The 27,656-nt window shown below is 38.6% G+C and overlaps 1 protein-coding gene across 2 annotated transcripts in view; it reads right to left on the bottom strand.

Moving 5' to 3' along the window:
• The window catches only part of CDH20 (cadherin 20), a 216,128-nt gene that overhangs the window by 49,347 nt on the left and 139,125 nt on the right, over positions 1-27,656 (bottom strand). For both annotated transcript variants that reach the window (XM_081263448.1, XM_081263449.1), the window contains exons 2-3: positions 8,463-8,849; positions 50-344 (exon numbers count right to left, since the gene is read on the bottom strand). In XM_081263448.1, the coding sequence (XP_081119574.1) occupies positions 50-344; positions 8,463-8,708 (541 nt within the window). In that variant the 5' untranslated portion in view covers positions 8,709-8,849. The remainder of the gene's footprint in view (positions 1-49; positions 345-8,462; positions 8,850-27,656) is intronic.

Genomic DNA, 27,656 nt, shown 5'->3' with positions numbered 1-27,656 from the left:
CCCCATAATGCATTTGCTGTTTGTGAAAGTTAGTGAATCACCACCTTACCCACTGGTGACATTTCTGGCACAGTGGCAACGTAAGGTCCATCTAGGAACTTGGGCTCATTGTCGTTGATGTCTTGTATTTTGATGATAAACTCTGACTCTGGCTCCATTGGTCGGCCTGTCCGCCTGTCCAGTGCTTGAGCCCTTAAAGTGTACTGGGCTCTTTCCTCTCGATCAAGCCTCTGAATGGCATGGATGTCACCAGTGGTGTCGTCAATGGTAAACACTATGCCTGCGCCTTCTCCAGAAAGGATATATTTGATGGATCCATCTCCTCTGTCCATATCTGAATGAAGCTGGGAGAGAAAAGCACCAAGATCTCATTGGATATGGACTTAGAACCACCCTTCACCCAGGGATTTTTTTTTTCACTTAAATGTTTAAAAAGTCTGTCTACAAAGAACTAATAAGCTTTGAACATGATTGTTATCAAAGAGCAAATAGAGATTGGTTAATATTTTTTTCTGCAACATATTCAGAATCCTGAGCATACTATTTTAAAAGTAATCTTCTTGAAGAATACAGATAGAAAACATCTTGAAAAGTGTAGACTTTTGATGTGTGAATAAAGAAGTCTAGTAGGGAGGAACATTTACTTTTCCATTGAAGAAGAAAAAAATGAAGGAGGAGGGGGTGGATAGCCTAAATATATTAAAAATTTTTGAAAAATTGCTATCAATTAATTTTTGGAATATCAAAATTTTAATGTTTGCTGAAAAATTGATGAAGTGATTCATTAAGAGGCTAAGTCTACTATATGGAAATATTAAATAATTTCCAGGAATTCTTGCAATTCTTTATTTCTGTGACTCCAATTTGGTGGATTTGTTTAGTAGAACTGTGCTTGCCCATGTATTTCACACGTCAAATAGAATTTACCTGCTGGTGAGTATTTTTTTTTTTATATCAGTGTATCTCTCCTTTTGATGGGACTTGTCCTTGGATTCATAACTGAATCACTTAAATCTCTGTGTGTGTGTGTGTGTGTGTGTGTGTGTGTGTGTGTGTGTCTTTGAGTTAGGGACATGCCTTTATCTTCCCACCAACTATATTCCTCCTAGATAGTTTTATAATAATACTGTAGAGGAGTCTATTTATACCTCTGGCTTAGAAACACATTTCTGCATTAATAATTGTAGGTAATGAATATGAGTGACAAGAAGCCTAGAATTTTGTGCTGCTTTTAGGTAATGGTCTTTTTATAAAGGGGACAACAAAAATTAGTTAAATTTAATCAACATCACTGAACTCTGTTTTTGCCTGCACTACTAACACTGCATAGTTCAGTGATGGAGTTTATGAGATTAATTTATAAAACAGACAGCCAGTATTAAGCTTAGGGCAGAGAGCCAAATATATCTGACCTGAACACTGTCTGTGTCAGTTGTAATCTGAATGCCCTTGACAAATTATTTACTGTCTGTAACCCTTAATTCTTCACATTATAAACAGAGAACAGTAGTAATACTTACTTTGGAGGGTTACTGGGATCATTAGAGATTAATGTATATAAACACAGTGACTTTCCCATAATAGCAACACTACAAATGGGGCCATTTACAATGATGATATACCTGCACAGAGAAAAGGGTATTAACATACTCACTCTTCCCTGATTGCATCAGGCCTCCAGGAATGTAGCCAAGAAGGCAGAAGCAGCTGCAGGCTTTTTAGTTATGGTAGCCTGATGGCTGCCTGAAGCACTGGTGGGGCTGTTTCTCTAAGGACTAACAAGCATGGGAACCGAGAAGACACCTGGAATGTATTCACAACATCCCCAGACAGGGATGGCTTTGGAAGCTGTGACTGGCTGATTGCAAACTGACTTCTGGCCAAGTCCTGCAGGCAGTAATTTTGCTGCCTAAAGGAACTCATCCATGTCTTATCTAGAAAAGGGAAGTAAGAATAAAACTGACCAGAAAAATAACTGTGTTTTTTTTTCTTTAAAAGCATTCTATGTACAATATGAAGTTCTCACCTTTTTTCATTCCATGTACAGTAATTACATGGAATGAAGAAAGGTGAGAACTTATTTTTATTTTTTTTAACAACTCAAATTTTCTCTATGCAGATAAAAAAGCAGAAGCGCCCAGTTCTTAGTGTGTAGGATAGAAAGATATTTCATTTGGATCTGTGTACAAAGAAATGAAAATCTATTCCATATGAAACTGTGTTCTCTGGTAGAGGAATGGAATTAGGAAAAGGACAAAGATTTTGGGATGTTTCTTAAATTAAAAAAGAAAAAAAATATGTGTATGTGTTTGTTTACTCTGTGTGTGTGTGTGTGTGTGTGTGTGTGTGTGTGTATGAGAGAGAAAGAGAGAGAGAGAGAGAGAGAGAGAGAGAGAGAGAGAGAGAGAATTTTTAAGGCATATGTCATAGGATGTAAAATGAAACAAGCTAATTTAGGGCATGATATATTATTCAGGTTGGGGTGGGGATAGAGGTTGATATAAAGTATGAACTCTGGACTGTTTGAGGTGATCTTTTATCATCTAAAATGTTTTGGCCTGAGAACATTAGAAGGCTAGGAACACTTAGGCTGAGGATGGTGCTGTGCCCTTGAAGAGTGCCTAACAAACACCAGAAGCTCAGGTCACTGCTCCTGAGGACAGAGTTTTGGTTCCTGGGGTTGATTAGGTTGCTTCATGTCCAGTGTAATCTGGGCTGAATCTCAGCTCTGTTGTCTTTGCTTTCCTCTGTATTGGGAAAGGAATTCCAAGTACTCTCTTGACTGTGAATTCCTTGACAGTAGGGCTATGTGACCTTCATCTTGGTGTCAGCCCTGACATGTGTTACATGCTCAATAAAATTTTATTGAAAGCATGGTGTTGGGTTGGGGCTAAGGCTTTTTGTAGAGCCATGTTGCCTTTGTTTTAAAAGAGCTATCATCTTTCCGGTGGCTTCTGAGTGTGTGTTTGCATGTTTGCAAGAGAAGGGAGGGAAGGATGAAGAGAGGAAAGATTCCCACAGAGAAGCAGAAGAGGCCTCTCTTGGCCAGGAAGAGCATTAGCTTATGAAGGGGTAGGTATAGACCTTGTGCAGAACTGATTTCTGAGGAATAGTTCAGGATTTTGTCAGAGAACAAAACCTACTGTTATTTTAATAGAGAACATTGATTTTCGAGGACTGAAAAGGCAAGAGGGAAACACTGAGGATCAGAATGATAGTAATTCCAGGAAATAACTAAGGCCCCTGTGGCAGAGCAAAGAAGAGCAGGAGTTGGAGCTCCCACCCTTGGAGGAGGCACCTTGGAGGCTGGGCCAGGCTTCTGGAGTAGAGAGAGTTGCTCTTGATCTGGAACCTCAGGACTTAGAGGAGTTCACCCCTCTCCAAGTCCTGCAGACTTGTGTCGGGTATTGCTGAGTGGGTGTAATGGGGCTGAGAGCGAAGAAGCCTCCAAACTAGAACCAACTGCTGGGAAGTAAAGGAGCCAGTCCCTTCTTCCATTCCAGCCTCTCATCCTCCCTCTGGTACATTCTAAGAGTAGAACCTATGGGGAGCCAATTGGAAAAAGAGATTGTGGCTTGCAGAGTCCCATCACAGATCAAACAGTGGAGTATGAAAAGGTGGTTACCAGGGTGAGACACTAAAGAGCTTAAAATCAACACAGTAAATATTATGGAGTATGGGGGTTTAACAGCCAGAGAATATATATTTGGTTGCAAAAATGCAAAGAGGAACCTTAATAGCTTTTCTTGAAGTCACTCAACAAATTGGCAGTGCAATGAAAATGAGTTTTATATTTATCCCTATTTAATCTAACTAACATTGAATACTATTCAGAGGAAGCAAGGGTCTTCTTGCACAGTACAGGTGGCAGCACACAGTTATGTATGTCTTGGGCAACCCTCCCCCTCCCCCCCAAAAAAAACAATCTAGACAGAATAAGATAGTTGGTATCTTATTTATCCTAATAATTATTTAGATTTTAAAAAAATTTAAATTGTCACTGGACCTTTATTTTATTTATTAATTTATAAATATGTGGTGCTGAGAATTGAATCCAGTGCCTCACACATAGGCAAGTGCTCTACCACTGAGCTACAACACCAGCCCCAATTCTTTAGTTTTTAAGATCTTCATCAAAAGGAGTAGCAAGTGATGGAAAAAAAATCTCCAAAATCTCTGTTGATTTAGGACTTTGAGAACTAGGGTGATAAGCCGTGCTCTGGCACATGCCAGCAACTTTGGAGGCAGGGAGACTGTAACTTGGGCAAGTTAGCAGACACTGCCTCAAAATAAACAAACGACTGGAGACATAGTTCTGTGGCAGAACAACCCTGGACCCAGGGTTCAATCTCTAGTATAGTACTGCACTAAAAAAAAGTAAAAATATATGTAAATAAAACAAATAAAAGTTTGTTCTCAGAGGGTTTTCTGATGCTCTGAAAATTTAGTAAGTGCTACAGTTGTGGTTAGTGTCCATGTAGGTTAACAACTACTCAGATTCCTGTAAAAGCACAGGCTCTCCGTGTCTTCTTTTTGCATACGTCAGTGTAATCTAGCCTTAACTCACGCTGCCGGTTCCTAGAAAGCCCAGTGTGGATTTTATAAGGCCACACCAATTTTAGTTGATAATTGTTGCCATGCTCCTTCCTGAAGTAGGCAAATACTCTGGCAGGTTCTCTAAACAGACATCTTTTGGAGCTCAAGGTGACAAGGTGAATGACCCCAGGATAAAGAGAATGAAAGGTGGATGAATTTTCTTTCAAAAGAAAGTGAAAGGGGATGTATAACTCTCTTCATGTGGAGGTAACATGCTCAGGGCAGGGTGAAACTTTCCCCCATTACTGGTGTGCTGACGGGACCAGATGACTGCTGAGGCGTGTGGCTGTCCTGTGGTCGGGTGGAGGAAGTCAGGACAGGATGAGCACTCAGTCCTCCAGGGTGCTACACAGCTAAATCCTCCTGAGCATCAGTGATAAAGGGTTCAAGAAGCAGTCAGGCTGGTTCCATGCCTGATCTCCCTGTGTATCCTCAGGGCTGAGTCTTTAGGTCACTGGCCACAAGAAGAGTAATGTAAAGGAAATCCCATGGCTTTGGTGTAAGAGCGATAGATGTCTTGATCCAGGCTTTACCTCCTACTTCAGTATAACTTTGGGCAAGAATGTAACCTTGCCAAGCCTAGTTCCCTAGGTTAATTATACTTATCTCTACTTATCTCACAATATTGTTATAATGATTAAATGACCTGCTTCAGGTGAATGTGACTGAAACAGTACTGTGGTACTGTTTGTGGTAGTCCAATAAAATCTTAGCTACCCTTGTCTTCCTGCTATGGTAGGTCTGGGAGGTGTAGACAAGATTGGGGAGCAAATATCAGTTTCTATGCTTTGAAGGAGGGAAGAGAGTCCTAAATTGTAGAGACCTACAAAGCAATTACTTGATCCAAATGTATTCTTTTCTTATTTATTTTAGCAATAGCCATGGAAGATGTGTCTTAAAAATATCAAAGAGTAGACGGCTTTGGAATTCAGAGTACATGGAAGATGTGTTCATGACAGAAATGGCTTTTAAGGTGAGACCCCAAGGAATCTGAATGTGACTTAAGAGAAGAGGTGATAGCATATCCTTGGCAGGACAGTCACATGGGCACACATCTGGGGTGAGTACTGATGGATTGGGTGTGCCTGTAAGGAATCTGGCTTGGGTGGAATGAGTTCCTAATTTGAGAAATTGTGGGAGGGGTTTGGATAAGGGAGGCAGAATCTTTGAACCTGTGCCAGGAGCTTGGCTAAACATTCAAGAGTTGCAATACTTTCTTAATCAGAGGAGCAACGTGCTGGAGAAGGTGCTTTGAGGAGGTAAAATGTCCTGGGCCCTGAAAGAAGGGTGTAAAGAACTTCATACAGGGAGACAGGCAGCGTCTGCTCAGTTAATCTAATCACAAAGAATAGAGGATAACAGTAATGACAGCTAGGAGGGGAAGAGGTAACTCTCAGAGAGACTGGCAAGGAAGTATCGACAGATACAGTGACTAATTGTACATGAACGATAAAAAGATAAGAAAAGAGAAGTGAAAGAAACTCAGGTTTTGAGGCCATGGGGTTTGCAGCTGCATTAGGTATGCATTAGGAAGCTGCTAAATTCCCGTAATGAACTCCCTACACTGCTGCTGCTGCTACTTATTTCCACAAGGTCATGACGATTAAAATTTTACTCTGGACCAGGTACTGTGCTAAGCATTTTATATACATTAGTTTTTCTAATCCTTACCATGATACAAGGTGCTCACTTATTTATCCTCATTAAATATCTTTTTGAGCATCTTGTATGTGACAGATGCCACATTAGACCTTGGAGATAAAATGGGAGCAATATCCGTATCGTATTCATCTTCTGGTCTAGTCAGGGACTCCAGACAATGAACATGTAAATGAAAAATAAATATTGTGGGTTGTGATTAAAGCTGTGAAACAAATGATGATGAGAGAGTAAATGAGGGACTCCTCCTGAGAAAGGCCAAGGAAAAGGAGAAAGAGGAGCCAATCATGGGAGAAATCAGAGAAGAACATTTAATTATGGAGTAACAACAGGAAACACTTGACACGTTGTAGGAACTGCCAGAACGTCATGTCTCTGGAACAGAACAAGAGCAAGAGTAGCATAGGTCATGGCTGGATGCCAGAGACAGGCCAGGTCACTAAGCTGTGGGGGGCTTTAGGAGGGCCTCCTTCCCTTCCAATGGGAAGACATCAAAGAGATTTGAAAACTGACATAATCTGATATACTTTAAAAAAATCACATATGGAGAATATGTTGGAAGGAAGTGCAGGTGCATACAAGGAGACTAACAGGCTAGGTATTTGCCAGGTGAGAGGTAATTATTGAAGTAGAGATGAGAGAGATGAAGGATTTTGGAATTATTCTGGCATAGGACTAACAGAATTGCAGATGGAGAGAATGTGGCATTTAAGGAAAGGGAAGAGTGACCACTAGGTTTTTGTTTTTTTAAATAGGGTGATGGTAATGTTGAGATAGGGAAGACTGGAGCAGACTAGGTTTGAAAGGAAAAACTAGCGTTCCTCATTGGACATGATATGTTTTAAAGACCTGTGAGTCATAAACATGGTGATATCATATATGTAGCAGGAGTATGATGGGTCGTTTTAATCAGAGATGGAGATTTTACACTTATTCACATAGAGAGAGTGTTTAAAATCACAGGAGTGGCTCATGCACCAGGGAAGGAGTGTGAATGGGGAAGCACCTAGGTGAATCAGACAAACCCAGCAATGACTGAGCCCAAGGAGGGGACCAGCAAATGAGGCTGGGAATAGAGGAGGAAAAACAGGATTGTGATGGTCATGATGTTGATAGAGGAGAAAGAAATGGGAAGGCAGGATGGGTGAGGATCTTTAAAGCTGTCAGTAAGAGGTTCCATAAAGTGAAGTCATTGGATTGGGCAGTAAGTAGGTCCTGCCGAGTGGTGAAAATAGTGCAGAGGTAGGGACAGAGCCAGGTAACTGGGTTAAGGAGTGAGTGGGAGTGGAGAAGATCTCAGGCAGACAACTCCTGAGAAGTAGCAACTCTTCAATTCTTTTGTTCTCCTCATTGGACAGCTGAGGAGGCAGGGCTGACAGGGCTTGGTGACCTCCAAAGTCTTTCTGAAAGTACCTAGTGAACCCAGGCTTTGAACCACAGGTGTTTGAGTCTGAAACTCATGCTTTTAGCTTTGGGGATAAACAAGTGTTTTAAAGTTACCATTTGAATGAATTATTTATTTTCTAATTAATTCCTTGTCTCCCATTCTCTCTCACTTGGTTGCTTTCACAAAATGGTCTTTGATTAACATCCAAATAAAGTAAACACAGTAGAGAGCCAGGATTAAAAATGAAATGATGATAGATAAATCAAGGGAATTCAAGCATAAAGTTTATAAATATATTCATTGATTGTCTCCATCTGTCCTAAAGCACATGCTAGGATATCCTGAAATGAAGAATGAAGAATGTTTTATTCTTCTTCTTTTTTTTTCCCATTGAATTTGGGCCTTAGGCTATACCTGTGGACATGCTTTGAAAAAAAAAATCCAAAACAAAACAAAAAAACAAAGCATAAAACCTCTGCTCTCCCCTTCATGTTTCCCTTTCTCTCTTCCCATCCTGTCATTCCCAGGGGGCTGCAGTTGCCCCTGTTGGGACTGGCTCTTGGAAGGGTCTAAGGCATTTCCTTCAAAACCCCCATTTTAGTTTCTGTCACTCTGAACATAGGGATGGACAAGGAGAAAAATCTTTCCTTTTTAACTGGTGTCTGACAGAGCAGAAGCTATATTTTATACTTGACCTGCTAGGGGTCAAGTAACATGCCACTAGTTGGGCCTAGACGAGCCTTTATACTCAGTTTATATTTATATGCAGTTGTTACATCAGATATGCTGATAATTTATCTTTCTGCTGGGTACATCTTACCTTGCCAACATACAAAGGGTCAGTCCCAGTGTACTCTTCCAGAACGAAAAACTGGTTCCAAACCCAGCTCCTCTTGGTTCGCTGATGTGACTGTGGCTTGTCTGACAGGAGTGTTTCTAATTCACCTTGTGGTGTTGAGTTGCCTGAGAGAACGGTGGTTGTAAGGTCCATCAATCCCCAGAAGTATAAGGACATGCCAAGTCCAAGCCAGCTCTTTGCATTGCTCATTCTACCAGAAGTCCACATGGGATTGCAGGATTTTGGAAAGAAAAGTATAGGACGATAAGCCACTGGTACTCGAGTATTTTCCAAATTAAAAAGTTTATTGGATACGGATGCTTCCCAAATGAGATCCTGATTCAAGTCAGTCTGCTTGAAGTTAACTTCCTGTCAAATTAAGGAAACACAGTGTGATGATGTCAAATTCTTTTCCTATTGGGCTGGTTTCAGGCTTTCAAGAAAAGTCAGTAAATATTCAGTTTTCTACTCAATGAATTAAAGAGTCGACTAGAAATGCTTTAGTCAGATATAATATTTTGGTACAAAGAAGACAACATCTTTTGTTGTAATCCGTCCCAACCCTTTGGATACGGATTCAGTGGAAATAAAACTAGTGAATAACTTTCTTCTCAGGACAACTTAACTGGAGGGTATACTGTATTATTGATTGGTTTGAAAATTAAAAGTACTTTCTTTGAAATATTTGTACTCAGCTAGTCTTCTGAATCCTTAAAAACAGTGTTCACTTCCAAAATTTAGTTAATAACTCTATTTCAATTGCTTTTCTTGGCTTATTAAAAAAACAGTGAAATCACCCCCCCCACCCCCGCCCTGTTATCTTGTGCCTATCTCTGTTATTGATAATGCTAGGAGTCTCAGGCTTCATTTCTAAGCAGTCATGGATCACTTCTGACTTTAGTCATTCTCTGAGCTCATGAGCATTCAAGATTCACACTCTAGTGCTTCAGCTTTGAAGCACTGATAGGGGCTGCTAATGTGACCTTTGTAGGACATTGAGTGGTCAGTTAATCATTATATCCTTCCCAACAGACTTCAAAGTGCTATTAGTAACATGCCACCGTGAGTGAGCTAAGAGTCTGTCCAACAAATTCCCTTTCCTAACCTGAAAGACTCATTTAGGCAAAAGGATGTTACTTCTACCCAGGGGAGACCTTTCATCAGTCAGACTTCTTTTGTTGCTATGAAGTTGGGTTTAGCTGGTGACCTCACTCCTGGGCTATGACTTCATCAACCTTTTCTTTCCTTGCTTGGTTGGGTTTAATGAGGTGGCATAACACTCAAGCCATACTGTCAAAACAACCAAAATGTTTTCATGAGCTAAATATTTTCACTGTTAATTTGAAGAACTGCTGTCATGTATTAGAACAAATATGTATACTTGGGGGACTTCAGATCTATGCAACTAAATAATTTTCCTTTTCTGAAAGAGACTTAAAATGAATGCATTGATTCTAATTCATTTCTCATCTTCCACCTGTCGTCATCAGAACTGGTTTTTGCTTTCTCATATTCACTATTTAAATATATCTTATAAATATACTATTTTAAAATATCTTATACTCATTTTGTACAATATGTTATTTTATTTCTGTGTAAGAGTGCCTAAGCACTCATATCACTTATTTTCTTTGACCAGTTTTAGCAGCTTGCTTTGGATGTAAGTGTGCATTGTGTGTGGGTGTGTAAGTGTTCCGTATTCTGTTTCCACTGGCTAAATTTCATGGACAGAATGAATTTTGGGAGATGTAAAGTAGTGCCCTTTATGTTTCCCCATTTCTTACAAACTGGGCATACATTCTTACTAATTAAACCCCCCTGAGTTTACCTGTAGGTGTGATCTGAGGAGCTCAAGGAAAAAAAAGTATTCATTGGAAACTTTGTGATGAATATTTTGTAGGCAGTTCAGTTGCCTCAGCTTTCATCTTCCTCTTTTGCTCACTTGGGCCTCCTACAAACTAGTGCAAAGTTCTTATTTTCTTCCCTTTCACAGAACACATACAAAAGTGGCTTTGGGGTCCAAAAGGCCTGCAGAGCCCTTGGTGATCCTGTGAGACCCCATGGTCCCTGAACTTCTCAGATTCAGTAACAAAGACTGCTGCCTGTTAACTCTTTCTTTCTTTCTTTCTTTTATTAGTTGCTCATGACAATACAATGATATTGACATATTATACATTTGATTCAAATGGGGTATGAATTCTCATTTTTCCACGTGTACAGGTTGCAGGATCACATTGGTTATACGGCCACCTTTATACATACAGCAATACTAGTGTCTATTTTATTCTGCTGCCCTTCCTATCCCCCCCTCCCCTTACCTCCTCTCCCATCACCTCTATCTACCCAATCTACTGTGACACATTTCTCTCTCTTTTTTTTCTTCCCCCTCACATCGTCATACATGTATTTTGTATAACAAGATCATGGCATTTGCAGGGAAATGGATGGCATTAGAGCAGATTATGCTAAGTGAAGTTAGCCAATCCCTAAAAAACAAATGCCGAATGTCTTCTCTGATATAAGGGAGGTGACTCAAAATAGAGTAGGGAGGAAGAGCATGAGAAGAGGATTACCACTAAATAGGGAAGAGAGGTGGGAGGGAATGGGAGGGAGAAGGGGAATTGCCTGTTAACTCTTTCTATGTTAAAGAACTTAATGGAGACATTTGATAGAAAGGATATTATTTCTGCTTCCTGAGGGTGAAATGCATGAAAAACACTCCTTGCACACTTTTTTAGAAAGTAAATATTTAGTTATACAGTAATTACTTATTTTTATCACCATTCAAGCTGCTTTTATACAAATGAAGGGAAAAATTAGTTCTATCAGAAATATTAACCAGTTTGCAGGTATTATAAATGATATGGTTCTCATATTCATGTTTTTTTGTATGGATATGAATAGATTATGTGTTTTGGGGGTAATTGTTGTTCTTATAAAGGAAGATACTGATCTATGAATATTTGTATATATAGATTGGTATAGGAAGACTACATATGCCACATGAAGAATACATTAGTGGAAATTGACTTTTGTGTTAAATGAGTCTTTTAAAAGACCCCCCCCCCCCAAACACACCCTTCCTTAAGAAAGTGAACAGCTTGGTAATGAACACAGTTGGAAGAAATTAAAGTTGCATATAAAGTGTGCTCTCAGTAAATTGTTTATTTTGTTACTTAAATTCATTGTGATATTTAAAACGTAGTGGGGAGAGATGGTTACTGCTTTCTTCTTGAAATGAACTGGGTTTTTATGGTCTTCCTCTGATTTATTTCCTCATTATTCTAGTTTTCCTGAGCTTTTCAATGTTTAGTGGAAGTATTACCTAGAAAAGCTCTAGTGATATCTCTGTAGAAGCAGCCAGCAACTGTTAGCTACTCCTCATGTGAAGGTGGGGTGTTTAATGTTCTGATATGGCCTAATACCTTCACTAAGGGAAATGTAGATAGTGGTGTCATGGTTTTAGGCAGCTAAACTTCTTAAGCTATCACCTTTACTTATAGAAAGAGCCTCAAAAGTACACTTAAAAGAAAAAAAGAGACTTTATGGAAATGTTAGATATTACAATGAAACATGTCAGTGTACCATAAGGTACATCAACATCAAATCAGAATACAAAAAACTCTATGTCACAATGTTATTCTGCCTCACAATCAAGGATTTTTCTTGAGAAATATGAGCATGTTCATTTTACTTAGGAGTCAAAAATCTTTCAACATAGATTACAGACTCCCAGAGAATGACATAGGTGTCACAGTCTAGATGGGAATGAAAGTTCATGTAATGATAGATAATATTTGTGGCTCATGAACAACAATATCTTCATTGTGGAATTTCATAAAATATATTTTCAGTGCCTCGGTAACCAAACTTTGAAATCACTGGTTTTGTTTACATATATCTGTGTCAATGACCCAGATCTGCCATCAGGGATCTGTTTGGGGAAGGTGTATAATATGATTTTGTATGTTGAAAGGTGAGCTGTTCTTTGACCAGAAGTCATTTCGTTTACTACAGTGGTCCTATCCATCTCCATTTCTTTCTAGGGGACAGTCATTAGATGAGGACAAGCTCCATCCCTCATTGTGACCATCAACTCATCAGCCTTCCCAAAGCCACTTATCTGTGAAGGCAGTCAAATTTCAGTAGAGCCAGAAGAGTTACCCACCTACTAGATTTCCTGTATTTTGAGTTGTGGTCTCACCTCCATTTCCCAACACAGGCCTCACCTGGCTCACAGCATCCCCTTTTCCCAACTTAACACTTCTGAAATGGGGTGTGTTTTAAAATAAGTGTATATATATTTAATGTACCCATATTTTATTCCTTCACCACTCAGAAATTGTTAATTAATTGATGGTGTATATAGAACTGAGGAATTACGATGTTACTTAACAATGAACAAAGAAAAAATGAAGAATACTTAATTTCTATGGTGATTTCTTGGAACAGGTGGTCAAAAGTCTTGCTTATTCAAATTTGGCTACTTAATTCTTTTCTTTCTTCTCCAAGTTCCTCAAAAACTGAAAATACTGAGCCTAGAGATTCAGCTTTCATAGTACTCACTCAAACTATTGTCAGTTTTCTTTCCTGTTCTGACTCCTCTTTGCCCTCCCTTTCTTTCCCAAAACCAAACTAATTTATGGGAGGGAGTGCTGTCTTATAAATGGAACTGTGGGGTTCCTGGGGTGGGAAAAAGGTTCAAGGTGGCTTAATTGAAGTTGCGGAGCAATATCTAGTTTTATGGAAGGATAGGGATATAAGTGTGCTTGTGTGCATATACGGATGAGAGGAATAGAACAAACAAACACAAAAGGAGTAGAAAGCTTGAATTATACAATTAAGAGCTGGCTTTGAAAAACCCGATTGGTTCCATCATGAGACCTGCTTTGTGTCTTCTGTGTGCATGTTGACCTGCTAGCTATAAATTCCCTTGCTTGGGTCATGAGTAAAGGCATCCCCACTTTAGAAATCCTCTGCTCAAGTTCATGCTTAATTTCTCTCTGCTCTTCATTCTCATTTTAATCACTTTTTCCACTTGAGGGTACCCTGTCTTTCCTTCCTTAGCCTCCAAGACTGGCAAATAGATTCTTACTGATCCTTTCACACATACTTAGTATCTAGTAAATGTTTTAATCCTCAAGGAGTCAGAAAGTTTTTGACCTACTTTACCATTCCTCTAGTTTTCACTTTTAATCAAGCTTATGAAAGTACAGTCCAGTCCATGGACAATTTCTTTGACTGCAGTCAGACAAGAATGATCAATTTTGATTTTTGAGAATTGTCCCACATGGTCACTAATGTCTCATCTTATGAGGCATTTATAATTGCATTAAATTTGTGCTTGTTCATTAAAAAAGCATGTATTTGAAACGTAATCCTTTGGCTAATGTTCTTCTTTGATAAGAAGTTGCAAATAATCGCTACTCAGTGTTTTCTCTTTATTACTTTGCCTTTGTATAAAACTTCAGGAAGGTAGGGCAATTCTGTAGTCTTTCCTGGACCACAAACATTCACCCATAGGAAGTAGAATTTGGAGAACAGATAAGTTTGCTATCTAAAATTAAGATTTTTAGTATCAAATACATTTAATCAAAGAATGGCTTGAGTTTGCATTTCAGCCATACCACTTACTCTCTGTGCAATCTTGAGCAAGTAACAAACTCCTCCAGTGTTAGTTTGTCATTTACAAACTATAGATGATTATAGACTCTATTCCATAGGGTGATTGTGAGAATTAAGTGAGAAAATAAACATGAAACACCTAGCACAGTGTTTGACAGACACTTAGTTTTGTCCTGAAAAATAGTAGATAAATATTAGTTACCTTTCTCTCCTTCAAGGAGATTACAGTATCAGGGGAGATATTACCATGAATAGTAGTGATAAAAATAGTAGTAGGAATAGGCTAAGTGTTGCAGCATTACTATCAATGATGATAGTATTGTAGTAGCAGTCGTAGCACAAGCAATAGCAGCAGAAGTAATGGCCTGGAGTATTTATTCTATGCCAGGCTGTGTTGAGTAATTTATATTTAATTTATATTTTAATATTTATAAGAATTCCATAAAAGGTTCTATTTTCCCATTTTACAAAGTGTTAGAGTCTGTAAACAAGTCAGGATGGCGCCTGGCATTTTGCCAGAGAAATGTTAAGGTCTGTAAACAAGTCTGGATGGCGCCTGGCATTTTGCCAGAGGGAGTGGTTTGTGAAGTAACGCCAGCGAGCCATTAAATGTGGAGATTCCTGATTGGTTGACTGCTGTATCTAGTTTATGTTAATTAAGATAAGCTGTGTGGAATGTATATATACCCCTCCTGTCCTACAATAAACGGCTCCCACTCCTGCTGTATCAATGTACACAAGTTGCTTGTCACCCCCCCGGTTATCTTGTTGCAGCCAGACTGCGGCAACAAAGAGACCAACAGTGGTGTGCCAGGGTCACCTCTTCAGGAGACACAATTTGCATTTTTCTTCCTATTTCCTTGAGTTTGGTGGTGATGTGTTTGTGCCATGGATAATTAGTAAATGCTCCCTACCTGGTAAGAGGATGAACTAGAATTCTTCCCCAGAAGTGACTCCACAGTATGTGCTTAGCACATAACGGATTGTAGTACAGATCTATTTGTGATAAGGGCCACCAGACCCCTAACACAAGATGCCAGTCCAGGTCAGAAGAAAGAGATGTGATTTCTGTGTGGGTGTAAAAGGTTTAAGGTAGCTTACAAACCAGTCCTTGAAAGATAAGAGAGGAGGGCCAATCGAGGTGAAAAAAACTGCAGACCCAAAGTACGGATACCGAACATCAAGGGCCTATCTGGAAGAATAATAATTCAGTTTGTTTAGATAATATGGTCTATTCAGGAGAGGTAATGAGATATGAGACAGGAAATAAGGGCAAAAACCACTGGCTAGGAGCTTTGGATATTGGAATGAAGTGCTTGTAACATATTTGGTTGTCTAGAGGAGGGGAGATTGGTGCATGTCTGAAACCTGGAGGAAGTACAGTCACCATTGTTTGCCAACTGACCAGACATGAAGGGAGGGGGGTGAGAAAAGATGAAATAACCATGACATAAACTTTCGTGCTTGGGTTATGGCAGGAAGTTGGGAGGAACCACTAGTTAGAACCAGAGTGATAAATATGGATGTAGAATTAGAGATAAAACAGTCATTATTCTATGCCTGATTGTTTAAAGAGGCAAGAACTTTCCTTCTGAGTCCAAGATTTCAAAGTGGCTTTGGGCATAAAAAATGTGAGCTGCTCTCTCAGAGAAAAACCTCTCCTCTTAGGGAGCCACTGCACTGACTCTACCCTTGCTGACCAGGCACAGCACCTGTGCCAGGTAAAATTTATCTTCAGCTTCAACTCAGGGGATGTTTGACTCTCTCATCTTAATATATTACTTCGCCCCATAGAAAACAAGGCATACATAATAAGGTAAATTATTATTATTATTATTATTATTATTAGAGCAATCCTGAAATACTTTAATAAATTTGCTTTTAAATAGTCTTCACAGAGTACCTGGCATACTTTTTTAAAAAAATTTTTTTTAGTTTTAGGACACAGTACCTTTATTTCATTTGTATGTGGTGCTTAGGATTGAACCCAGTGCCTCCCACTTGTGAGACGAGTGCTGTGCCACTGAGCTACATCAGCCCCCACCTGGCATACTTTTATTCTAAGCTTTAAAGATGAAAAATGTACAGTAAATTTGTGAAGAAATCTGTATTTCTAATTACCAGTATTTTTTGATTTTTGAAATGTCTGTTTAGATATACATGATAGGAGAGTGTATTTTGCCATATTATACATACATGGAGTATAACGTTTTTCAATTAATATTTACATACAAGTATGTTGAGGTGAGGGAAGGGATAATGGATAGAAACGTTTACAGAGAACTAAATTGGGGTTGGGGATGTGGGTCAGCTGTATAGAGCACTTGCCTAGCATGTGTGGACCCCAGTAAGTAAATGGAACTAAATCTTAAACTACTCAACTGGGATGTCAACTACTAATATTAGGAGCGAATATTTTAGTTATTATCTCTCTGTATAAGCATACTACATAGGAATAAATTGCCAAAGTGAAGAAACAACCTGAAGTTTACTTTTGGGGATTGGACTTTGGTGGTAGGGCAGGGAATTGTCAGTGCCCTCTTGGGTTTTTTTTTTTTTTTTTTAACCAGTGACATATTTTACTTTTAATAAAATAACAGTTGTTCAAAAATTAAAAAAAACACACATTAAAATAAGCAAAATGAATACTGAAGGACTGAATAGAAAAGAAACCCTCCAAACAGATCTCGTGAATATATTTTATTTTAGTACTTTTCTTTAAGTGTTTCTGTGATCAAAAGGAACTGTATATCAATGAATACACTTACATATTAGTGCTTCTTTTTTTTTCAAAACTTGTAGTTATTTTATTTATGGCATGTCTTTTGATTGTGGTTTCACACAAGTGAGAAAGTGGGTATATTTTAGTACAGCAGTTTCTAGAACTGTACTCTTCTAAACTCTAGAAGTTTTCAAGATCTACTATGAAATGGGTAGGCTCTCTTATCTTAGTTCTCTTTCATTTGTGTTATGGTTTAGATATTAAATGTCCACCACAAACTCATATGTGAGATAATGCAAGAAAATTTAGAAGACAAATGATTGGGTTGTGAGAGCCTTAACCCAATCAGTGAAGTAATTCCCTGATGGGATTAACTGAATGGTAACTGAGTATGTGACTGGGGGAAATGGGTCATTGGGGGCCTGTTTTTGGTATACATATATTGTATCTGGAGAGTGGAGAGTCTTTCTCTGCTTCTTGATCGTCATGTGAGCTGCTACCCTCCACCACACTCTTCTGCCATGATGTTCATCCTCACCTCCAGCCCTGAGGTATGGAGCCCACTGTCTATGGACTGAGACCTCTGAAACCTGAGCCCTCAAATAAACTTTTCCTCCTCTAAAGTTGTTCTGGTCACAACAACTAAAAATCTGATTAAAATACTTTGCTATGTTTTTTACTTTAATTAAGCTCCATCTTGATTTGTATTACATATTTGGCATTGAATAGTGAAATGGGAAAAGGAAAACATGCAGGTTATTAAAACACATGGAAAAAGAAAGTAAAACTACTAAGAGAAGATGTAGGTTAATATGATTTTTTTATCAGGTTGGGGACCCTTCCTAAAGTATTATCAAAGATAGTAAAGGAAAATTTTGATATAACATTCAAAATGTTACAGTTTTATGTGTAAATATTAGCAGGCATGAGATAACAAGGGATTATTATTCTCAACATATTAAAGATTATTTATATTCAGTGTTAAGAAAGATGATCATTCCAATATTCATTCAAAATGATTGAATGACAATCAAAAATTCACAAAAAAGTAAATAAAATTATCTATAAACTGTCTATGAATAAGTTTACTTACACAATTAGCTGGGGGATTACAAGTAAGAAAATATAATTTTAACTTATTAAATTGGCAAACATTAAAAAAATAACTAAGCTAACCAGTTGCTGAGCATATGTTGCTCATATGCTTCATACGGTAGTGTAGGTTGATAAAAACTTTCTGGAAGGCAATTTCCCATTATGTGTCATATCTTTAAAATGACTATGCAATTGCTCCTAAGAAATTACTTGTGCATATAGTTAATTTAAATTTATATTTATTATAGCCTTCTTATTATAGCAAGAAATTATAATAGTTCAGATTTGTAACAATAGATGATTTCAAAAATTAAGATACACAGGGATATTATGCAATTCTGTCTTTGAGGGAAGATTTGAAATTAGTTTTAAAATTGCTCTCAAAACACCATTTATTATCAATTTCTTAACAAATTGTTGCTACACACCCTTCAAACTAGAAAAACAGAATTTAGCTCCTCATAGTTTTATGATAAAGTAGGAGACTATCCTGTAGAAATACTTCACAGTGAACTAATACAGAGTCATCAAGTTAGAATTAGCTAATCCTAGATTAGTAAGTACCATTATTTGCAGATCCTGATACAGTTATGGAAGGTAATTGTAGAAGGACTTGTTCATAAGTCTGAGATTCAGTAATATTCTCTTTTCCTTGATACCACTGTGCACATGATAAGAGTTAGCAACCTGCCTCTAATTATATCATAGTAATAAAATTTCTGGGACAAGGATTGGTTATATGTCTTCATTTTTCTGGAGTCTTTTTATTCTCTGATGTTTTTCAGCAGTGTTCTCTAGCTGGGTAACCGGAACCATCTTTCAAGCAAGTGTGGGAGGCGGTCTTAATGTGGACTCTGTGAACACATTATAAAGTCTCCCTTTCCCTCATCCTCCGCAGTCTGGTCCAGGCAGCCTCTGATAGGATAATTAATATATACTTCAGTTTTTATACTTCTTTAGGAAGTTCTACCATGTTAATAAGGAATGTTTTTTTTTTTTTTTAAAGATTTACAATGACCCAAGACAAATTGGTCCCAAGTGGGGTTTTTCTAAACAGAATGGAAATGACTGGCACCAAGATGAGTAAAAACTGTTCTAAGTCAGAGTCTTCTCAGCCATTGGAACCTCAACAGAATCCAGCCTAGTTTGGCACAAAGTCACCAAGTAGGATAGGACCTGAATCAAAGGGTGAAACTGTAGTATCATGCAATGAGGGAAGGGGACTCGACCTGCTGTGCCTTCATTGCTTGACCTTGTACTGGATCATTTGGGCTCTGAGTCCCATTTTCTGGCTAGCAGTTGCTGTGAGATAAATCACCTCAAAATGTAGAAGCTTAAAATAGCAGTCATTAGTTCTCGTGGTTTCTGGGGGCTGGGAATTTGGATGTATTTTGGCTGGGTGATTCTGGTGTGGGCTTCCTTGGGCATTTGCAGTCAGATGGTGGCCAGCGCTGGGACTGCTAGAGTCTAGTGCTGCTGGGCTTCACTATCGCTCTATATGGTCTCATTTAGGACCTCAATGTTTGATTTCCATATACACTGATTTGGGCTTCCTTATATACAGTGACTTCTGGGAGGCCAGTGGACTCAGGGCTCCAAGGTGAACACTCCTATTTTCAAAAAAGAAGGAGTGTCACCTTTTACTGCCTTACCATAGAATTACCTCACCTTTACTTCGGCAGTATTGTGCTGGTTATGAGCCACTAGCAAATACACACTTCCAAGATAAGAAAATGAGACCCTCCCTCTTAAAGGGGTGTGGTAAGTCTCCATGGGAGCTTATAGGAGGCAAGATACTGTTATGATCATCTTTAGAAGATACAGTGTGCCACACTTGGAACATCAGTTAGGCCACCCAAGGTCCTTGAGTTCAATGCTGAATTTTTTTTTTGTAATCTCAGAATAGCAAAGAGCTAATTCCTGTCAAAGATGAAAAGTCAAATTCTTATATTTTGAAGTGGGTGAGATTTTTTTTCTTTAAACAACAAAACAAGTTTTATTAGTCTGGTCTAATTTCCATTTATGCTGTGAAAGAGGTGGGTGTACATAAAGGAGAAAATTCTATGCTAGCTCTATGTACAGCACTTTTGACTGTATGGCATGACAGATGAAATATGGTTCTGACTTTTCAGTACTGACTGGAGAATTGTTAGCAACAAATTGTTTTCAACTTCAGTGCAGTAACAAGTAGTAGTAAGGAGTAAGTATAGGAGTAGTAGTATAGGAGTAAGTTCTGCATCAAATGTTCAATATCCATTCATAATTTTAAGGATATCTAAAGTCATGATCATTAACTATTCTGAAGTGCAACATGTAAAAGTAATGATAGGAAAATATGTGACTTGGCTTTAGATAAATGGGTCATTGGAGAAGTTTTAGAAGATAAAATAGACAGTGGATGATCTGGTAGTCTCTGGAAATGAGAAACTCATTGGACAAAGAGAAGATTAGTGGATCATAGTGAATATCACTTCCTTCCAGTTAGATTTCTAATTTTGTTCTTTTGTTCCCTTCCCCAGACTTTGACACACATCCATCCAAGTAGAACTGCAAAGTCAGTGAGAGAGTCCTTCTGTCTCTCTGTAACTCCACTACCTGCACCCCTGTGTCGGGTTACTTAGACCTGGCAAATTCTACTGAGCTTTCTTTGAACATCTTTCTCAAATCTTTTTCTTCTTCATTCCTGCTGCAGGTGATGGTTCTGGTGTTTTACATTTTATACCTAGACCACTCCAAAAGCCTGCTAATAGGTTTCCCTACCTAATATATTCTCCTTTAGCCTGCCAAAGTGATTTTATCTTATTGTGCTACTCATTTTCCAGAAGTTCTCTAGTGATTACTCATTTCTTAACCAATCAAAATCTATACTCCTTGACAAAACATTTAATGATCTCTGTGATCTGACTTCTACCTACTGTTCTCTCATCTCATCTCCTGTTCCTGCTCCCCTCCTTCTTTTTTTTTTTTTTTGGTCCCTGAAATAAATTTATAGATCCCATATTTTAACACCTTCATGCTTTTCTTCAAACACAAACACTTTGTCCAGGCCCTGCTTTGCTTGGCAGTCTCTTTCCAGGGAGCATTTATTAATCCCCAGGCCTATTTTCTGTGACACACCATCACATTCTGTCCCTTATGCCAGCATAGCCCATATGTGGGGTTGTGGGGTTTACTTTCCCCATTAGCCTATGAATTCCCCGAGGACAGCAACTGTCACCTCTGTATCCTTAGAATCATCAGAGTTTATTAGCACAGTTATTTAGGCACCAAGCAAGGATGTAATGAAATGGAATAGAATTACATAAAAAGTGGACAACAATTTAGCAATGTAATGTTCTCATTTCAAGGAGAATTTTGGCATTTGCATGGCTGTATTAAAAATGTTGCATCCTACAGAACCAGCAGGTGGAACTGGCATCCTGGATAGCATGTCCATTTCTGAGAGCTACAACCAAATATTGTTTGGAAAGGGAAATGATTTGAAACTTGGAACAGGCTCAGAGAAGTCCATAGAATTCAAAAGATGAAGCCTAAGTGACTGAGAAAAGGAAGCTTTATAGCCAGGGGAGAGAAAGGTACAGCTCAGCAATGACATCTGGATTTTAGAATTCATCTTTACAGGAGATGGGCATCTCTCAGGAACCAGGAATAGGCATATGATCTTTATCAGAGCAGAAGAGATTTAAACGATAGGTTTCCTGACAGTGAGACTTATAAATTGAGACAGGAAGATGAAGAAACCTCTTGCCCCTGTCCAGGCAAAGAGTGGCAGGAAACTACAGGAAGGAAGTGACCCACTGACTGATGTGAAGACCTGCCAAAGGTGAGAGATAGAATCAAAGAGCATTTAGGTCTTCTCACACCCTAGAAATCAAGAATGTTTTCATAATAGTAAGCATTTATACTATTTTACTCATTTTTGCCTAGGAGTAATGTTGAATTTACAAGCAGAAATAATTAGCTGACTTTTTAAAGGTGTAATTAATTGATGATGATGATAGACGCTATTTCTACTCTTGCTGTAAAGCATTAGTTAAAAAAACTTTTCCCCTCTTTTATGACCTGCTGATTGATCTCAGGTAGCACATGTGACAGGACAGGATTGTTAACTCTGCTGCTGGAAAACTGGTTGTTATTGGGAAATTACAGTTACCTTCCCCTGCTTTGATCCTGGTGGCATTTCTCTGCTTTCTGATATTTAAATATCATGTAACAGTGCATCAAAGATGAACAAATGTTACTAGTGGGAACTGCATTGCCAGTTAAAATTCCTGTATATTTTCTTTCTATGTCAGTAATTTGAGTTTCTTTGGAATAGAAAATACTCTTAGGCAAAATTTAATTCATTATTTCTTCCTCTTATAATCAACACCCTTCATCTTCCCTATACAGTAAAGAATCATTAAGAGAAACCCATGTAAATTCCACAAATTTTTGTTCTTATTCTCTAAGGCTAAGAACCATTTAACAGGAACCAAGCCTCATGCTGTAATCCATATTAAGGAGAAAGATTTTGCAAATGTTTCTTTGCAAAGTATTAAAAGTAAATGAAGGTTAAAGAAGGAGGCTAAGACAGAAACCTTATTAATGGGAAATACATTCTGATAAATCAAACTGATTCCAATCTTAGTAGTCCATTTAAATAATAGAATTGGTTAATAGCATCAAATTAGAATTAAAGAGAGAGATAAAAGTCTATTTCCACAAGTTGTTTCAAAACAAGATATTCACTGGCTAATACCATATTACATAAATCTGATTGTACTGTACATAATAATGTATGCCGTACCATAAAATCCTGCTGGGAGATGTGTTTAATCAGATCCCTTTGATATCACTTGAGTGAAAGCTACTTTGGACTCAGAAGAATCAAAGAGAAATATCTTTTGCTCCTGCAGTCAATCTTAATCTATTGTGGAAGCTAGTGCCCTTTCCAACTGCACCCTAATCTACTCCCAAATATAAGCATGACTTAACTGGTTAGGATTTCTGATTTGTCTTTTCAGAATCCATGAAAGAGATTTGTTTTGCTTTATAACCATGTTCAACATTGACTGTTGATTTCTAAGTTTATCACAAATCAAGATAAAGATTTTCGGTTGGCAGGAATTTTAATGGGCACTAGCAAACCACAATTAACAATTATCCAATAATAATCTTAAATTGCTCTCTCAGATGGCTTTTTGTGGCTCCCACAGGGACTAAACTGACAACCTCTTCATTTCACTGACCAATCTTGAACAATTTGTGAAGATATATCATAGCAGATGAAAAATTTTAAAACTTACTTTTTTCCTTTTTCCATGGAATGTGTTATTTTTGCTTCATCTCTAAACTTGAGCTCTGGAGTTCGCCTCCTGCTGCCAGCTCCCCTTAGACATCAGGAGAACTTAAAGTGGTCCTCCCTTTGCCAGTTTGGAATTGGTTTTTAAATTATAATCCACTGGAAAGGTGGCCATTGGATGTAGGGAATTTAATTCAGTAACTCTGAGGGGAGAAGTCTCACCTCCCCTGCTGCCAGTGCTACTGGGTCTCAGCATCTTCTGGGGAGGTGAGACCCAGCCCACCATCAAGTTACTCATGCAACCTAAGCGACTTGGGAAGGCAGCTAGAACAAAAGGCATCCCTTGTGTCAGGTGATTAGCAGCAAATGATGTATGGGGGTGGGAGGGACCGTGGTGTAGACAAGGAAGGGGAGCTGGCAGTTGCCCTTGTCCAGAGTGGGGAAGGACAAAGAATGCTGGTTCTGAACACTTGGGGCCCTGGGGGATTTCTTAACAGAATCAAACTGCAGAGGACTATTAGCAGCCTTGCACAGTAAGAGCTAAAATTCTTTGGACATATTGGCCTCAGACAGTGGAAAATATCTAGTGGCAAATACCTATCAGCTGCTTCTGTATTTCAGCAACAAAAGATAATGGGAAAGCTAACAAATTGCATGTCTTTTTCACTTACCATTGCTTAGTGTTTCCAGTAAGTAAATGCAGTTTCTTAGCTGAGCTGCTCTTTCAAATTATTGTTAATTAAATAATACTCCCTAAGAAATCTGTCATTACCGGCAGCCAGGAATGGGTTTGTTGAGTTTGCCTAAGGCTGTTAATGCTCTAACAAACACTCTCTTAATTGACATAAGAGGTAATTTCATTGGGGATTGTAGTTCACTCTTCCCCAAATTTTATAATATATTTTATATCTTAAACTTTTTTCCTTTTTGCTTCTACATTTGGAGTTCCATGAGGCCAGAGGGATCATTCTCTAATGATTCACCCACTGAATAAGTCATTCTTTGTAATGGAAAAAATGTTCATTGTTACTGAATCTATAGTTTCCCCTTCCATTATGACTAAAGAGAAGCAACTAATAACAGATTTCAAAATTAACTTAATCTCCCACTGTTCATTTCATTTCTTGTTCTTTAAAATGAGTGATTTTGGATGGGAGAAATAATTTCTGGTATGTCAGAGACCTGACTTTGACATTACTTCCTATCAACTATTTTCCTTGTAGATGGGAGTGTAGGATGGGCAGAGGAATTATCACTAGATACAATTGAAAGGAGGAAAGACAGGGCATTTGGCTCCAGAGAGGAACATGTGCTAGGGCCTAGAATTGAAAGTGACTTTATCTACAAGCATTTTCCTTCTGTTCATGAGCAGAGAATAAGGACAAGTATTAAGAAAAAGTCACTTTTTTTTTTTCAGTTTTAGAAAAGCCTCCATATGCCATTTCAAAAAGAAGTGCTATTTCAGCCTTTTCTGGAATGACCTCTTTTTCATCATAATGTATTTTTTTTCACCTTTTGACGGGTACTTTGGTTTTTTAATAAAGTTACATACTTGTTTCAAAGGAATTACACTTTAGAATGCATCCCGGTGGTATTTCATCCTAACAGTTTCATTTGGTTGAATTAATGTGCAGCTGTGCCTTAGTGGGTGGTGGGGGGAGAAGCATAACTTTCAGTTTCACATTTCACTATCATGATAGTAACCTTTATTATAATAAAAGCATAATTTAGCTGGATAGTACAAAAACATCTCCACATTATATCCGTGATTTACTTTCTTGTGGCCAAAATTATTTCTTTTATTTCACCAAGTTCACGTCTTGATGTTATTCCTCTCCACTGGTGTCACTTGATAATCCTCCATTCTACTTTTCCCCCCCTCAAGTTCTTGTGTCTCTGTTTTTCCCATTAAGTCATCTCTGCCAGTGTGCCTATACATGGCTGAGTACACTTGCTGAAAAGCAGGGTCTCCTTTTGTCTGAACCCTGGATGGCTGCATGTCATTCTGCACCAAAGGGCAGGGCTTCCCTCACAGTAGGACCTTTGCAATAATTGCCAGAACAAATTGAGCTCAGGCTTATCAGTTCTTTCCCCCTTTCAGTTGGAAAATGGAGGGAATAACAGAACAAGGCCATTTTTGACCAGTGACAGTACAGTGTAGAAATAGATTGGATACAGCCAGTGCCCAGTTGTGTTGCAGATGACTGTTATGGGATAGATGGTAAGATATGGCCCCCTGATCACTGAGTTGAGATTTGTTTTTCACACATGACCTACATATACAGCAGGAGAATTACTGGAATTTATACACAGCCACCCAATAAGGGAAACACAAAAGAGATGTGATGGGTTGGTGCTTGTGTTAGCAAAGACAATGCTCGGATTTTTTTTTTTTTTAACTAGAAATCAATGAAATAAATAGTCTGTAGTAAGACATTTGTGTACAGGACAAGATGCTCATTTAAAAATACTATGGCATTTTTTTCTCTCTCTGTCCCTACCAGAATCTGTCAATCAGTTAAATGCTTTTTATATTTGTGGCATAGTTATATACTTCTCCCTGTGTTTGTGTATGTGTGAGTATGTGTAGCTACATGTTTTCATTCATTCATTAATTCCACATGTATGTAGGTAGCCGGCAATAATGTGCATATGCAAATGTGACTGCAAGCAGATATAATAGCATAGCTGATTTTCTCTTTTACCCACACACATATAATGCCAAAGCCTGATTCTAAACCCACAACATACCACAGGCTGTCTTCCAGAAGTCTTTCCAACTTAATGAGAGATTGTGTTGAGTTCAAGGATCACATACACACCCAAGGCTGTATACTGTGTCACTCTAGGACCAGTCAGAGGGGAGAGGAGATGGGACCTTTGCCAAACTGGGCAGTGAGCCTTGTGTATTAAAACTGCTAAGGCAGCCAGAGCACCTGTCTGTGTGACAACCAGTCTGTATTTTTAAATAAAGTTATTTATAAACATTTGGAGGAGTATGTGTGTGTGTGTGTGTGTGTGTGTGTGTGTGTGTGTGTAGTGGGGAGGGAGAAGGAGGGGGAGAGAGAGAGAGAGAGAGAGAGAGAGAGAGAGAGAGAGAGAGAGAGAGAGAGAGAGAATGTGTGTGTGTGTTAATTCTCATTCAGTGAGGGAGGCTTTGCTCAGCTGCTTCCAGAGACTGGAGGTAGACAAGACAAGACGAGGGGCTCCAGCCAGCTGAGAGGCTTTCCATCTGCCCTCTGCTTTGCTTGGAAGTAACCAGCCAGACCAACAGTCTCAGCTTTGTTTGCTTTTCCCCAGTCATGGTTCTGATCTGAAGCAGAGGCTGACATGAAACAAACATGGCATTTTCCTTTGAAAACTGAATTCTGAAATTGGCTTCATCTTTCCCAAAGTACAATGCTCGTGCAGTTCTTTCCCAGCTTTGTGAATGTCATAAAAAGAGTCTGCATATAAAGCAATTACCACAGGGGTGTTTGGTTTGGTTTTTGGTGGTCAAGAAAGGGATATGCTCTAGTTGCTTGAATGTAAGTGGTTGTCCCTGTATAGAAAGTCATGAAAAGGGAAACAAATTAATAATAAAAAACACCTCGCCAGTCTTTTATTAGCAAAATTTAAGGGGATTTAGCAAACTGTGGAGTCATGCAAATGTGGCTTCTTGAGGAACGTCATTAGCATCACGCATAAGCTATAGTTGACAGTTAATGGTTGCCAGGGCCCCACAGGTCATGGCCCATAGCCAGTTTGTTGCTGTTGAAGTGATGCTTATGGTAAGAGACCCCTGGATAAAATGTATAAGGTGTGGATGACCATACATTATCTGAACCAGTAATACTGTAGTCATTTGAATCTGTAAGACTTTTAATGGGGCAATGGGCGGGAGGAAGATACTGGAAGAGTATAGTATATTAAAGGTCTCTCAGCAGCAACTATGCTAAAATGGAGAGGTAAGAAAAAGAACATTTTTAGGAAAGAATTATCAATATTATTTAATATCATGCTCTTATCCTCCCCAAACACTACACACATCTCTGCACAGAAATGAAAAAGAATCCTGGAGATCAAGATTGTTCTCCATGTATGCAAGGACAAGACTTGCGATTTTTTTTAATATTTATTTTTTAGTTGTAGGTGGTATTCTACACAATACCTTTATTTTATTCTTATGTGGTGCTGAGGGTTGAACCCAGTGCCTGATGCATGCTAGGCGAGCATTCGACCTCTGACCCCCAACCCCAGCTTCAAGACTTGCAGTTTTAACTCAGTTTCCCTTTGAATTTGTGACTCATTGTTGCTCATGCAGATACATTTCAGTGCTATGAACTTAATAATGAGAATGATCACAAAGAAGGTACAAGAGGAGGTAACCAGCCATTTACAGAATCAGTTCTCCAGTGGACGCAGTTTGATGTGAGTGCAACTGGACTGCTTGGGTTGTTAGCTCAGCTTC

This window comes from Spermophilus citellus (genome assembly GCF_964194105.1).
Source record: "Spermophilus citellus genome assembly, chromosome: 12".
NCBI classification, from domain to species: Eukaryota; Metazoa; Chordata; class Mammalia; order Rodentia; family Sciuridae; genus Spermophilus; species Spermophilus citellus.
This window is presented reverse-complemented; position numbering and strand designations above follow the sequence as displayed.